The sequence below is a fragment of the Brassica napus genome, unplaced genomic scaffold (assembly GCF_020379485.1).
Source record: "Brassica napus cultivar Da-Ae unplaced genomic scaffold, Da-Ae ScsIHWf_1545;HRSCAF=2147, whole genome shotgun sequence".
Lineage (NCBI taxonomy): Eukaryota > Viridiplantae > Streptophyta > Magnoliopsida > Brassicales > Brassicaceae > Brassica > Brassica napus.
This window is the reverse complement of record NW_026014963.1, coordinates 56,404-71,819: the sequence shown is the minus strand read 5'-3', so window position 1 is coordinate 71,819 and position 15,416 is coordinate 56,404. Positions and strand designations below refer to the sequence as shown.

Sequence of the window (15,416 nt, the reverse complement as noted above, 5' to 3'; positions counted from 1 at the left end):
ATCTTATGCTAAATTCGTATCTTGCTTTTTTGGTAATGGATAGGTCTTATAGACTTACAAATACGTTGCATCTACTAATTACTATCACTAATTATTCCTTTATTTTATACACACAATGATATTTATAGGACATTATTTTCTTAAGAGAACTCTACTCCGGTTGCACACCAATGCTTTGTTTGCTTAATTTGTATCACTAATTTAGTTATGTTCTTGGTGTTGTTATATTGATTGAAATTATTTTTATTACTTCAGAACAATTTTAGAATCGACTAAAATTTAATTTAATATAGATGGTTGACAAACAAAAAGACATATCCACTGAAGATTATTCTAATTAATAAAATATTCCTACTGCCTATAGAATTTAGTTTAAAATTGGGACTTTGGAAAAATGGAAACTAATATTAAAAAGTTGTTTTCGGCAAAATACTAGAAGAAAAAGGAAAGAAAAAAAAGAAGAAGAAAAACTGCAATCTGATTCGCACTATATAAACAAACTGTAAGCTTAAGGTCTCTCAAAACATATATCGATCATACGGAGGTAGAGGACGCTGAGAACGGAGAATCCTAAATCGTAGCTCGTCACCGTAAGCTTACTTCTCTCTGCTTCGTTTCGCGGCGGTTATTAGGGTTTAATCTCGTCGGCGTTTTGAAAGTTCTTCGATTAGATCAGATTTGTGGTTAACATTGTTTATCTGTTTGATCTTGAATCCTTGGGTTTTGGTGATGGCGAACTTGGGAGAGAAGATTGATCCTAAGTCCTCTGGAGATAGAATTGCTAAGGGAAGGCCTCTGGAGCGTGATGATACAGTTTCTGATCGGCAGAGCAAGAGGCATTGTATTAGAGATGATGATGTGGTTTATCAGCCCAAGACTAAGGAGACAAGGGATGCTTATGAGGCTATGATTGGCCTTATTCAGCAGCATCTGGGTGGGTTGCCTTTGAATATTGTTAGTGGTGCCGCAGATGAGATCTTGGCTCTTCTCAATAACGATGCAGTCAATAACCCTGAAAAGAAGTTGGAGATTCAGAAGCTTCTGAAGCCTATACCTGAGGAGATGAATCAGGTTTTCGATCAGCTTGTTTCCTTTGGGAAATTGATCACCGACTTTGGTGTGGCTGTTGAGTTTGAGGAGGACGAAGAAGAGAGTGATTCTGATATAGCCCAGGATGAAGAACTTCAGGAAACTGGAGGTATACAGGTGGATGCAGGGGAGGGCACGAGTCTGAACGTTCAGGATATTGATGCATACTGGCTCCAGAGAGAAACAGTGATAGAGAGGGAGGAGAACCTGCTGAAAAGTCTTTATGAAGCAGCCCGGTGTTTGAAGGACATAACTGTTGCTGATACAGATTTCAAAAGTGGTTGGTTCAAGGGTCAGCGTCAGATGCTGGACCTGGAGAGCTTGGCTTTTGACCAAGGTGGTTTCCTGATGGCGAATGAGACGTGTGTCCTTCCACCTGGCTTCTACAGAAGTCGTTGCGAGGGATATGATGAACTTAACGTCCCATGGGTTTCTAAAAAGGTGGATATCAATGAGAAGCTTGTGAAGATCGGGGAGATGCCAGCTTGGGCTCAACCGGCTTTTAAGGGAATGCGACAGTTGAACAGTGTTCAGAGCAAAGTATACGAGACCGCACTATTTAAGGAAGATAACATTCTTCTTTGTGCTCCAACCGATGCTGGGAAAACCAATGTTGCCATGCTCACCATTCTCCAGCAAATCGGATTCAATAAGAAGGGTGATGGAACATATAACCATGGAAATTACAAAATTGTCTATGTTACACCCATGAAAGCCCTTGTTACTGAGGTGGTCAGTAACCTGTCTTATCGTCTGAAGGATTATGGAGTTACTGTGAAAGAACTCAGTGGGGATCAGTCTCTTAGTGGGAAAGAAATTGAGGAGGCCCAGATAATTGTTACCACACCAGAAAAGTGGGATATCATCACCAGGAAGTCTAGTGATACCCAGCTTGTGAGCCTTGTTATTATCGATGAAATCCATCTTCTTCATGATAATAGAGGGCCTGTGCTTGAAAGCATTGTCGCTAGGACTCTTAGACAGATTGAAACCACCAAGGAGAATATTCGCTTGGTGGGTTTGTCAGCTACACTGCCAAATTATGAAGATGTGGCCTTATTTTTGCGGGTTGATCTTAAGAAAGGGTTATTTAAGTTCGACCGCAGCTACAGACCAGTGCCTCTTAGTCAGCAGTATATTGGAATCAGTGTGCAAGAACCGTTGCAGAAGTTCCAGATGATGAATGATCTTTGTTATAAGAAAGTGTTGGCTGGTGCTGGAAAGCACCAGGTTCTTATTTTTGTTCATTCGAGGAAGGAGACAGCAAAAACTGCAAAATTAATAGTGGAGACAGCAATGGCTAACGATACCGTCAGCAGATTCTTGAAAGAAGATAGTGCAAGTCGTGAAGTTCTTCAGAGTCAGATTGAACTTATTAAGAATGGTGATCTGAAAAAACTTCTGCCTTACGGTTTTGCTATTCATCATGCTGGGCTAACAAGGGGTGATCGTGAGATAGTTGAAGCGCTTTTTGGTGAAGGGCATGTGCAAGTCTTGGTTTCCACAGAAACTCTCGCATGGAGTGTGAATTTGCATGCTCATACTGTCATAATCAAAGGAACCGAGGTCTATAATCCTGAGAAAGGGGGGTGGATGGAACTCACTCCCCTGGATGTTATGCAGATGCTTGGTCATGCTGGAAGACCTCAGTATGATCAATATGGGGAAGGTATAATTATCACTAGCTACAGCAAGGTGCAGTTTTATCTTTCTTTGATGAATGAGCAACTACCTATTGAAAGCCAGTTTATTTTAAAACTTGCTGATCAGCTTAATGCTGAAATTGCGCTTGGAACGGTTCAGAATGCTAGAGAGGCTTGCCATTGGCTTGGCTATACGTATCTATATTACCGTATGGTTCGTAATCCAACGCTTTATGGTTTAGCGCCTGATGTCCTTGCAAAAGACGTAGTGTTGGAGGGAAGAAGAGCTGACCTGATACACTCAGCTGCTACTATCTTGGACAAAAACAACTTGGTTAAGTATGACAGGAAAAGTGGATGTTTCCAAGTTACTGATCTGGGACGGATTGCTAGCTACAACTGTGTAAGTCATGGGACCATAGTTACGTACAATGAGCTTTTGAAGCCAACGATGGGTGATATAGATCTTTATCATCTGCTATCGCTGAGTGAGGAGTTCAAGTATGTGACTGTTGGGCCAGATGAGAAGATGGAACTGGCGAAACTTTTGGATCGTGTCACGGTTCCGATCAAGGAAACTCTGGAGGAGCCCAGTGCAAAGATTAATGTTTTGTTACAGGCATACATTTCACATCTTAAGCTTGAGAGTCTTTCTTTGACATCAGACATGGTTTTTATAGGTCAGAACGCTGGACGTCTTGTACGAGCTCTCTATGAAATTGTATTGAAGCGCGGATGGGTTCAACTGGCTGAGAAAGCTCTGAAAATGGTTGGGAGGATTACTAGAAAATAAAAAAATTTAGGCTAGACTCTAGATCAGCAGATTATTGGTACCTTGTTTCTAGTTCTGTCAACTAGCATCTCAAGCGACTTGATTTAAGGTTACTCTTCTATTTTTCTGTAAATTTATTTGACTGTTTCTATTTTTTTGGGTCAAATTTTCCAGTTTCTTTTTGTTTTAACACACACCAATAATATTCATGGCAGTAATCTCGTGTCCATTTTTTTACCTCATGTGGCTGACCGGCTGTATTTACAATAGCGGGTGTTTAAATTACACCTGCATTGCTTGACTCTCTTGATTTTCTATGCAGCGTATTGGTGTTGTTGGCGCAATAACCTCGTGGAACTTTCCCTTAGCCATGATTACTCGGAAAGTCTTGCTTTGTTGTACCTTTTCAGTTTGCCTTCTCTTTTATAGAACCTGCCTAGTATACTGTATACTATCCCAGTAGATTATGTTTTTTCATTAGGTTTGATGTGGATGGTTGACGGCAATGCAGGTTAGCCCTGCTCTTGCTTCTGGATGCACAGTCGTGTTGTTAAACCATCTGAACTTACGCCCCTAACAGCACTTGCTGCGACTGAATTTGCACTCCGGTAAAGTATGACTTTAGGCTTGAACCATATATCCCACCAGGATCTCTGGTCTAATCAATTTTGATACCCTCATGTCAGGGAGATGACCTGATAATTTGTAGATTTCGAACACGTAGTCTTTCCTTTATAACATAATCTGGTAACCCATCTCCAAATGCTTGTATTGTCATGAATGTGGCTACTACTAATCTGATGTGTGACTATTGTGGCTGGAAGCCTAGTTTTTAATGATGTTCCTTATGTCATCAAGAACTCTCTGACCAGACCAATTCTTTGCAGCTGTTTTGAGTTTTTTTTGTATGATTCGTTTACATGTATTTTCAACAGGGTGTTTTCTAATCATCTCTGTGTACTTTCTGATATTTGTATCTTTGCCATTTGTAGTTAGTGATTCATGATAAGTAACCATATTAATTGACTGCTTTGTTTCTTGTGTGACCCAGGTGAGGAAAATAAAGTTCACAGGATAACAGCAGTTGGGAAGAAGTTGATGGCAGCTGCTGCATCTACTGCAAGAAGGTATGCTTAAGCCACAATGTAATGTTATTTGAAATTTTGAAATATATCCTCTAGATCAAATATTGCTGGTACCTCTTTTTTCCATGGTGTAGGTTTCTCTAGAACTTGGCGGCGATGCACCCTCCATAATATTTGATGATGCAGACCTGGATGTTGCAGTAAAAGCAACGGTAAGTGATAGTCATGAGTGTTAAGGCATTGCTTTATCTAGAAGATGCAAAAAACGTTGATCCATGACTTTAAAGATCTTCAGTACTCTAAAACGTTATAGTACTCATTTGATCTTGTGATATTTTGCAGGAATAGTGGACAGACATGTGTTTGTGCGAACAGAGTACTTGTGCAAGATGGTACAGCGCACACCCCTATGGATCTTGCATCTAGTATTAGTATTTTTTTTTCCACAGGTATATATGATAAATTTGCTGAGGCTTTTTCTGAAGCAGTACAAAAATTAGAAGTAGGAGATGGCTTTAAGGAGGGGACACCCAGGTATGCCCCCTTTTTGGATCTTATGCGTCTACTTTGTGATGTTATAATCTTGATGATTGGGTGATTACAAAAATATAAAAATCTAGGCTAATTACTATCGAATCTAGGTCAGCAGATTATTGGTACCTTGTTTCTAGTTCTGTCAACTGGCATATACCATATACCAAGCTACTTGATTTAAGGCTACTCTACTACTTTGCTGTAAATTTATTTGTCACTTCTACATTATTACAGGTCCACTTATAAACGGTGCATTAATTCAAAAGGTACATTGTTTTCATACATATCAATAATGTTTGATGGCATTATTAGTGTTAATAAGACTTGCTCTTCATGCTAAATAATTGCAGGTAGTCATTCGTACAAGATGCTGTTTCCAACGTATGTTTTTCCTTATGCATCTTTGCAAACCTTGATTTCTAATTGAGGTGGTTCATATTTTATGTTTGTATGTCATTCAGCTAGAAACAGTTCTCGTATTATATACTAACAAGAGTAATCTCTTCTGTATTTGTTGTTTTATTCTTCTTGAAGAGAGCAAAAATCATTCTCGGCGGCAAAAGGCACAGTCTAGGGATGACTTTTTATGAGGCTCTACTGTTATCCGTGATCATGTCTATGCAAGTTCTGAAAGATTCACATAATTTCAGTGTTTTAGCTTTTTGTGTCTCTAAAGAATGAAGTTGAAGCATCTAGTGTTCTTCGCATTTGTTTCTTAGGAAGGAGATTTTCGGACCAGTAGCTCCCCTTATTCGGTTCATAACCGAGAAGGAAGCTGTCAGAATCGCTAATGACACTATTGCAGGTATGTCCTCTCAAGTAACCTTAGAAACCTTTTTTCTATATATCTCAAGTCTCGGGCTAACATGCTAAAGGGAATGAGTGTGTGCAGGACTTGCTGCTTATATATTCACAAACAGTGTCCAATGATCGTGGCGTGTCTCTGAAGCACTTGAGTACGGGCTTGTAGGGGTGAACGAAAGGACTCATATCAACAGAAGCAAGACCAGAAATGGAAGAATCACATTTTTGAAAATTAGTCATTCATTTGGTCCAGTGTCGTCCCACAATTTGGGGTGGCCTAAAGCATTAAAAAAATTGTGTGGCCTATTATATTATATACCAATAATATATAGTAATACATTAACACCAAATCAGTACAAAAGTGTAAGAAATAATCAAATGGTTAAAATAAAAACTATATTGGACAAAAGGAGGATAGTTCTCCTAACTCAATTCAAACTTGTTAACCATTTGACCTAGCTAATATTTGATGATATGTGGCCTTAATTCGTCTTCTATATATTGGACAAAAGGAGGATCAAACTATGGTATCCTAACTCAATTCAAACTTGTTAACCATTTGACTTAGCTAATATTCGGTAATATGTGGCCTTAATTTTTTTTCTATATAGCATATGTTTTATTTGCCTTATGGCAGGGACGGGCCTGATTTGGTCACATCTTTTTGATGTGCAGGTGTTGGGGGTAGGGGGGGTGGGGGAGTGAAGCAGTCTAGTCTTGGAAAGGAAGGATCCAAGTATGGTCTGGACGAATACCTTGAGGTAACTCAGAATACTCATCACATGAATACGTTATGAAGTGTATCCATGAGAATATGTATTGTAAGTATGTTACAAAAAAAAGTTTTATAAGTACAGAGTTGTTTGTAAATTACGGTCGTTATTGACGCTTGGGTTCGATGCAGATCAAATACAATATGAACAGACAGTGATTTGGTTTGGAAACTGTAAGTTCCTCCTCCACTTACATATCCTTCCAATAAACGCTGAGCTTTTGTGTTTTTTTTTGTTCTTCTTACATTGAGGTATAATAAGGATTTGGAGGTTACGTGTTAAAAAATAAAGATTTGGTCTACGACCAATGTTAAAATAGCATATGGTTTTGATCTTTGTTTTGGTTTTGATCTTTGAATAATTTTTTTGGTTTTGATCTTTGTTTTCAAGTGAATTTTTGTGTAATACTCGGACCAAATTTTCTGCTTCGTATATACTAAAAGAGAGCGGTCTTGTTCTTTGCTGACAATTATTAGAAATTCCTACGCGTCGATGTATTTTGTTTTCTACATCAGTATCTTATTATATAAATACTTGGCAAAATTACCAAAACGAAACAAAAATTCAGTATGGTTGTACCTTTAGTATAAACACTTTTTATCTTTTTTTTTTCTCTTTTGTCTTTTCCAATTCTAAAAATTAATGAAATAAATAGTCTTATAAATAAATAAAAAATTGTAAAGAATAGAAACAATTGATAAAACATCCATATATACAAATTCATATTATTATTTTTGGTTGAAAAACTTGATAAATTAAATATTAAAATTACGTTCTACTAAAGGTAGAATTTATCTTCTACTGAAAATGAGTTAGTAGAAAGGAAATTCTAGACTAAACAAGTTTGTCTACTATTTTTAGAACGAACAATCTACTTTTACTTAAAATTCTAAATAGGGAGAATGTGAATTCTACTAATGGTAAAGAAATTACTTTTCTGTTTCTATCGAATGCAGTTTCTACTTTTATTACGTATTCTACAACTCCCGGCATGTTAAATCTAGACACTACTCTGACGGTTACATGAGGTAGAATCTGCTTACGGAGTTTTTATCTTCGTTCTACGCAGTGTAGAAAGTGTCTTCTATGGATAAGAAAATCTGATTTTTACGAAAATTTAGGAAATTTCAGTTAAAAAAATATTCTAAAAATATTTGAATTATTTTAACTTCCTAAAACGTATATATTTGGAAACAAAAATATTCTAAAAATATTAGTAATCTCCGTGCTTGCCTAAAACGTTACAAAAAATATTTTTTTGATATTTTATATATATGTATATATATCCAACTTTTTTTTATATTTAAAAACATATATCGACTAAAATTTATATATGTATATTTATTTTTATTGATATATTTATTTATAGAATTATTTGAAATTCAATTGTGTATATCACGGGAATATATAAATGTTATTATCTATGCATGAGAATATTTTATTTTTAATGAACTTTATATATTAAAATTAATAATTGAATTTAAGTATATAAGTATCGTAAAAATATTAGTATACAAGTGTTACATATTATAATTGTTTAAAGTATAAAATTGTTTATCAAATATGATTACTCATTTAAAATATTTAATAAGAATTTAAGATATTTAAATAATTTATAAAATAGTTAACATTCACTAAAAATTGTTGAATATTGACTAAAAAAATTTAGTCGAAATTTTGGAAAATTCTGTTTGCAAATTTAAATGTACAATTTATAAAATAAAATATTAAAAACTTTTTGTGTGATCTTTATGTTAATTAAATTTTTATTAACGTATTCATTTCTTTTTATTAATGTATTTATATAATTATTTTGAATTCAGTTGTTTATATCAATTTTTTATATTAATATAAAAAACGTTAAATATATTAGTAATATATTCTAAAATGTTGACTTGAAATTATATATAAGTATATATTTTTTAATTATTTTTTTATTTTTATTTTGTCTTTAATATTTAAATATATTTATTTGATTAATTTGATGAATCAAGGGTTAGTTTTGGCATTATGAAAAAAGTTATACTAAAAGGACAACTTAGTGATGATATTATACCAAAAAGATAACTATGTTGAATATTTGTTCTGTTTTTGCAATTTTCCCTAAATAGTTTTACACGTCCGTCGTCCCAGGCCACTGATTAGGAGAGTGAAGCATTCAGTTGATTACTGTTTTTTTTTTAAAACACTAGGATAACACATGCGTCTTGCTATGATGAGTTTATTTGTATATATTATTGATAATTTTTTTTATATATTTGATCATTTTATTTATATATATACAATGTTTTTTGTTATTATATAATTTCTTTTCGATGGACCAGCTCCATTTTTATTAAAAATTATGAAACTAAACTATAATTAATATATCATTGGTTAATCGGATTGGACACTAAACAAATTATGACACAAAAACCTTATTTTTTTTCGCCGAACACATTCTTAAAAAAATAAACAGTAATGTTTCCACAGTTGAATTATTTTGACATTTATCTTTCGTATGGTTTTAAAAAGTTTCAGATCAACCATCGAATTGATACATGTCATTTTAATGTTTTTAGTTGTATGTTTAAGGAAAACTTACATTTTGTAATTTAAAGTTGTTTTAAAAAAATTAAAATATAACATATAAGGTTTCCTCATTTTTATAATTTAAAGTCATTTTAAAAAGTTTAAAATATAACATATAAGAAAAAAATCTATTTTTTTATTATATGGTTAATGTGATTGTTTAATTTTTTAATAATATAAAATTAAACAAAAATGAAGAAAAATGTAAAAATTGTTATCAAATATTTATTATTCATAGTTACTAATTGTCATATAAATGTTAATCATATGATGTAATTCTGTAACTTTTATTTAAGGAAAGAATAAATCATTATTATATTTTGGGTTAATATAATGTTCTCTTTTTTTATCGGGGATTTATTTAGATATTACAATTATGAGAAAGATTACAAAGACGATTCGATAACCAACAATACTACCTACCTTATGAGGATCTACGCCTAACTGCATCATTTAAGCCGTCCTATGAAGATCATGCCTGACCAGATTTATTTGCACCATGTTGAGAAACTCTTGTAAGTCTTTCTTCTGTAATCGCATAATTGTTGAATAAATCGCTTGCTCCGGGAATTGAAACCTGGATTTTCTGTGCAATCTGCAAGAAATTGCATAATGTTCTCTAGTAATTAGATTTGGACCAACATTTTTTTCAATTGATTCTTGTCACGTAAGGTAAATTATCATCTTAATTAAGTGACATCTAAGAATTGTCTCTTTTTTAATCAGTACAAAATTAAGGTTATAACTTTTTAAATGATCCTCAATTCAATTAATATACGTGAAAAATAATTATTCAATTTACGTTAAAGGTAAATCGGCTCTTATGAAATATGATGATATCGTAATGGCCATAAAAATCGTTTATATAGGATTGGATATTAGGTTAACTTTTTTTATTATTACCATTAATATCTACGATTTGAACTTCTTATATATTATTTACCTTAATTCCCAACTATAAATTATAAAATTTTACCTTGGTGACAAAGTTTTTTCCATTTTACATATGGACTTGCCTTAATAAAACTATATCAAATGTGTATCAAGTAATAATATTTGTTATAGTAATAAAAGGAAAACATAACAAATTTACATATTGTATGTAAATCTTCTAATTCGTTCTTACTTTATCCATTCCAAATTAGGTTAACTTCCATTTATGAAATAGTTAGTCTCTCGTCTCTTATGTATTAATTGAGAAACATTTGAAAAGATGTAAACTTAACTTTGTAATAATTAAAAAATAAATTTGCTGAATTGTCAATTAATTAAGATGCCTAATTAACTTACCTGGCAGCTTTATATTCAATTGAAAAAAAAATAGGTTCAAAAATCGATTGTGTATATTCGCTAGAGAAATATAATATAAACTATGCTATCTTTGAAAAACAAAACTATATGAAGAAATGTATAATAGGTACTTTAGTCGAAGTTTAAGAATATTTATAGTCGAAACCTATAAATCTGAGTGACGACCATCTCATCTTTATCGTTTCATCTCCATATCAAGTCTGAGCTTGCGCTCCGATCATCACCACCGGATCGACTCCTTCTCCGCCTCAATTGTCTTCGGCCGGGGCATGAAGCTTCTTCTGTACAAGTAACCCCCGTCGTGTCCAGCTCTTAAGGTGAGCTCCTCCTCCTGGAATCCAGCCATCGTCAGTTTCCAATCTATGTCACTTCTGCTGCTTCGTCGCTCCGTCAAAGCTCGAAGTCAGAAGGCTCTCACCAGAATCCATGGCCACAAAAAACCTCCTCCCAGGTGTCCAGCGAAGCTATTTCCGGCGTCGAATCAAGCCTAGCCGTCGCCGGACGAAGTGCAGCTCGATCAAAGAGCAACAATGGTCAAATTCAGATTATTTGCACATCTGGTTTCCATCATTTATAGATTTTCGGTTTTGACCACAAACTTAATAATTTTCAAAGTTCTCCTAAAATTCAGCTTAAAATTTGGAATTGTGCACTCTAGCCTCTGTTATATGCTAATGAAGATATAAATATAAATTTAATATATATATATATATATACACTTACAATCTATAATGACCTTAATGAATAAAATGAAATGTTAAAACCCATAAAATTATGAAATATCACATAGAGAGATCTTATTCAAAATTAAAACTAGGGCTGGGCAAATAAACCGAACCCGAAAACCCGAACCGAATCCGATCCGATAAAAATGAACCCGAACCGATCTGAACCCGACGTAAATACCGAATGGATCTTGTTTTGTGGTATTTCGGATTATGGGTATTATCCGAACCGAACCCGAATCTAAATGGATATCCGATAAAACCCGAAACATTCAAAACCTCGAAAAGATCTTGTACCAAACATGATCTCAATTCCTAATATATATCCAAAATACACTATGAAATATTGAACATCTAAAATACTTATCTATTACATGAAGGTTGGTGGTTCTATTGCATGAAGGTTGGTGGTTCTATTACATGAAGGTTGATGGTTGAAGATGGCCGTTGAATCTTGAAGTATTTAGATTTTGATTTTGTTTTCGTTAAACAATGTTTCTCATTTCAATGAGAACTTGGTTTTCATTTTATGCTTTTATTTATTTGGTTTTCTTTTTATCAATAAATATGTTTACTTTTCGTTTGATTTTGAATGATCACGGTTGATGTTCCTTATTTTTGAATCGATTTTACTTAAGTTTTGGTTACAAAATAGGTACAAATCAGGTATTTTAAAACTGAAGAACCGATTTTGCTCATGTTTTGGTTATAAAATAGGTAAAAATCAGATACTTTTAAACCTAAAAACCGATTGGGACCCAAACCCGAAAGTATATTGGGTTGTACCGGTTCTTTGAAGATTAACTAACCCCGACCCGAACCCGATAGAACCCGAACCGGTCCCGAACCGAACTTTCATATAATCCGAATGGGGCTGATTTTGATAAACCCAAAAAACCGAAACCCGATTGGATAAAACCGAAACCCGTTTGGGACCCCGAATGCCCATGCCTAATTAAAACATCATAGCACCATTAGTTGAGACAATTATCCAAATACAAAACATTTACGATTTTCAGAGAATCTACACAATCAAATCAATATTTTGCTTTCAATAAACTGAAAACTATAAATAATTTTCTACAGCAACTCTGAGCTACTTAATCATAAAGATTAAAGAATATAAGTGAAAATGATTTTGTTTTTATATAAGAAAAAACTAGAAACATCTGCAACAATTTTCTACATTTAAAACATTTTTTAGTAAGTTACTGATAGCGATTTGGTCTGAGCCGTGAGGCTTAACCGCTGAGTTCCTTGTGCAATTTTGAGCTAACCGCTGCAGTGTGGTCTAAGCCGCAAGCTACGAATCCATTAGATCAAATTGTGTATTTGTTTGTGTTAGTAGGTAAAAAGATGACCTTCTCCCCGAAAGAATCTTTTGTCCGTAACTATTTCTTGAAATTCTTGCTGTAAGCAATGCATTGGTTGGTTTATGTATGAAGAGCTAGGCGGGTTGCTATTGGCATTATTTATGAACATTATGAACATAAAACATAGTAAATTATAAGTTTTTTAGTAATTTCACTCCGCGCAAAAGCGCGGATCTCTACCTAGTCGAAAATTAAAGTCTTAAACCAAACACATTTTTCTATAAATTCGTTCGGTGCCATGATCGATCATCATTATGTACGTATCAAACATTTCTTCATGGTCGATCATCCTTTGTGTAGGTTGAAATTTGCAATATCTATAAGTATTGGATGATCGGCTGGTTCTAATACCAAGAACCAACTACATAATGATGCATTCATGGTGATGGTGAGAATGATAAAGTAAAACGTGGAGCTTTTAAATTTCAAAATTTTAGCAATGTGAAAACTTCAATGAACCGCGGGTTGATAAATTTTTTTTAGCAATCTAAACTGAATTAGGCGGAAATGAAATCATTATCTAAAAATAATCTTTTAAATTCGAATCCGGGCCGATCATCCTTTTAATGTTCACCATTGGATTATCATCTAGTGACAAAAAAAAATCAAGAAACAACTGCCTCTATAAAATCTAGAAGAATTGGATAACAGACGATCATACAAAACTTATAGATATTGCATAATGGTATTATCAGCTTTGTGTGTTTTGAATTGCTAACATACGGAGCACATCTTCATACATAAACATAAACGAATTCGGGCCGATCATCCTTTTAATGTTCACCATTGGATTATCATCTAGTGACACAAAGAACCAAGAACCAACTGGCCTCTATAAAATCTAGAAGAATTGGATAACAGACGATCATCCAATACTTATACATATTGCATATAAGTATTATCAGCTTTGTGTGTTTTGAATTGTAAACATACGGAACACATCTTTATATAAACATAAAGTTCTTATTTTGTTTAAAAAAAATAAACATAAAGGACTTGGACTATAAATATTCTAAAGCTCGTCGCTTGTATTAAACTTGGACTAAAGTATGTATTAAACATTTCCCTAACGATTATACACAATCGATTATGGACCTATTTTTCTTTCAATTGAATATAAAACTGCCACGTAAGGTAATTAGACATTTTAATTGAGTGATAACTCAACAAGATCATTTTTTAGTTATTACAAATTTAAAATTATATCTTTTCAAATGTTTCTCAATTAATATATAGGAGATGTATCACCCGGATCTGATCCAATCAAATATTGGTCTACATACTCTAAGTTGATATGTATGAATTATCCGATCCTAAATCTTCTGACTGGCCATGCTATCAGGTTATCAAAGTTTAGAGATATTAATTAACTTAAAAATTTGGGATCAGTTATGTTTCAAATTAGCGTTGGAATAATGGTTCGATGCCAAACTTGGGACTTTATTTTATTTTTATTTTTTTGACAACAAAACATAACAATCTTGGGAATTTATTTTATTGGGGAAAAAGATAAGGGTGGAAGGAATATATTCATTTCGAAGAAGAAATTCCAAAGCACCATAAAAAGATGCTTGAAGTTCAAGCAACCATGGACTCTATTATTATAAACCAGTTTACTTTATTGCCATTAATTTATTTATTCTTCAGTCGACTAGTTAAATTATTTCTTCTTTAAGTTCTTGGTTTCCTTCAGCAACAATTAGCTAAAAGTTAAACATTAGCTTTACTTGGTTTAAAACTTTGCAGGCAAAATAAAATTTCGCTTAAATTCATTATCAAAAGTATTAATACTTAAGAAAATTAAGAACTTAAATGACCTTATAAGGCCGTCTAATTTGCTAAGCTAATGCTATAATATACCTAAAATATATATCACTACACTACAAACAAGCTTTGTAAGAAACGTTATAATGATTGCCAAACAAAATAAAACACGATCATTATTGCATGAAAAGATTATGAAAATCTGTTAAACATAAAACACATTTGCGTAAACCATGTAAAAACGTGGCTGGCCAAGTTTATACGGTTGGCATCTATCGCGGGAGTTCTATTTTCGTTTTTTAATATTGTTGGCGCAATACGAATCTATCTTTATTCATCAAAGAGGCGAAGAATTGATTCCAATTCTCTTGCAATTTGAACTTTGATTTATTATTTAATTGTAAAAGTTAATAGCATTTTCCTATTTTATATCCTACCTTGAATTGTGTACGACGATTAACTCATTACAAACAATTCGTTTAATAGCAAATATCTAAATTTTCTGGCGAAGAAAGACACTGCTTCTTTGACGTAAAAACATTGTTTCTAATTCAAGCAATTTATATATGGAAAATGTATTACCATGTATAGTTTCACAATCGTCATTCCTACAAAAGCCAAAAAGGGTTATAGCCCCAGCAAGCTTTAACCCCCAAAAATAAAAAATGGAGAAAATAAGATAAAATATATGGTAAAAATAAAATAAAGAATAAAAGAGCTTTAATAAGTAGAAGAATAGGTCCCCAACAGTAACACTATCTTTACACATTGATGCATAATTCTCCACATATCACTAAACCATGTATATGCACAACTTAAAGTTTTGGTTCCATATTCTTATGTTGTTTTTAACTCCATATTCCTTCACTAAATATTGGCTACATTGAACATTTTCATGCTTTCCCTTCATATTTAAAACAAAACCTATAATATACTCTTTTTTTTGGCATCCACTTATACTATATTTAAATT

The 15,416-nt window shown here is 33.3% G+C and overlaps 1 protein-coding gene across 15 annotated transcripts; it reads left to right on the top strand.

Annotated features, from left to right (window-relative positions):
* The first annotated feature begins 386 nt into the window (after positions 1 to 386).
* LOC125597825 (DExH-box ATP-dependent RNA helicase DExH12-like) lies at positions 387 to 6,331 on the top strand. 15 transcript variants are annotated; one of them, XM_048772330.1, is made up of 10 exons: positions 388 to 3,613; positions 3,827 to 3,885; positions 4,016 to 4,112; positions 4,556 to 4,631; positions 4,724 to 4,801; positions 4,932 to 5,123; positions 5,358 to 5,389; positions 5,474 to 5,551; positions 5,658 to 5,928; positions 6,016 to 6,331. In XM_048772330.1, exon 1 carries the CDS (start codon positions 730 to 732, stop codon positions 3,523 to 3,525), a length of 2,796 nt encoding a protein of 931 aa, XP_048628287.1. In that variant the 5' UTR covers positions 388 to 729; the 3' UTR covers positions 3,526 to 3,613; positions 3,827 to 3,885; positions 4,016 to 4,112; positions 4,556 to 4,631; positions 4,724 to 4,801; positions 4,932 to 5,123; positions 5,358 to 5,389; positions 5,474 to 5,551; positions 5,658 to 5,928; positions 6,016 to 6,331. The 15 variants fall into 15 exon arrangements, with proteins under 15 accessions (XP_048628291.1, XP_048628295.1, XP_048628287.1 ...); XM_048772333.1 differs by having other exon boundaries at positions 3,827 to 4,112; positions 4,932 to 4,981; positions 5,078 to 5,123; positions 5,474 to 5,504; XM_048772332.1 differs by having other exon boundaries at positions 3,827 to 4,112; positions 4,932 to 4,981; positions 5,078 to 5,123.
* Positions 6,332 to 15,416: the final 9,085 nt, after the last annotated feature.

What these genes read in the sequence shown, in the direction of transcription:
- LOC125597825 (XM_048772334.1), top strand. Translation starts at nt 730, where the DNA reads ATGGCGAACTTGGGAGAGAAGATTGATCCTAAGTCCTCTGGAGATAGA.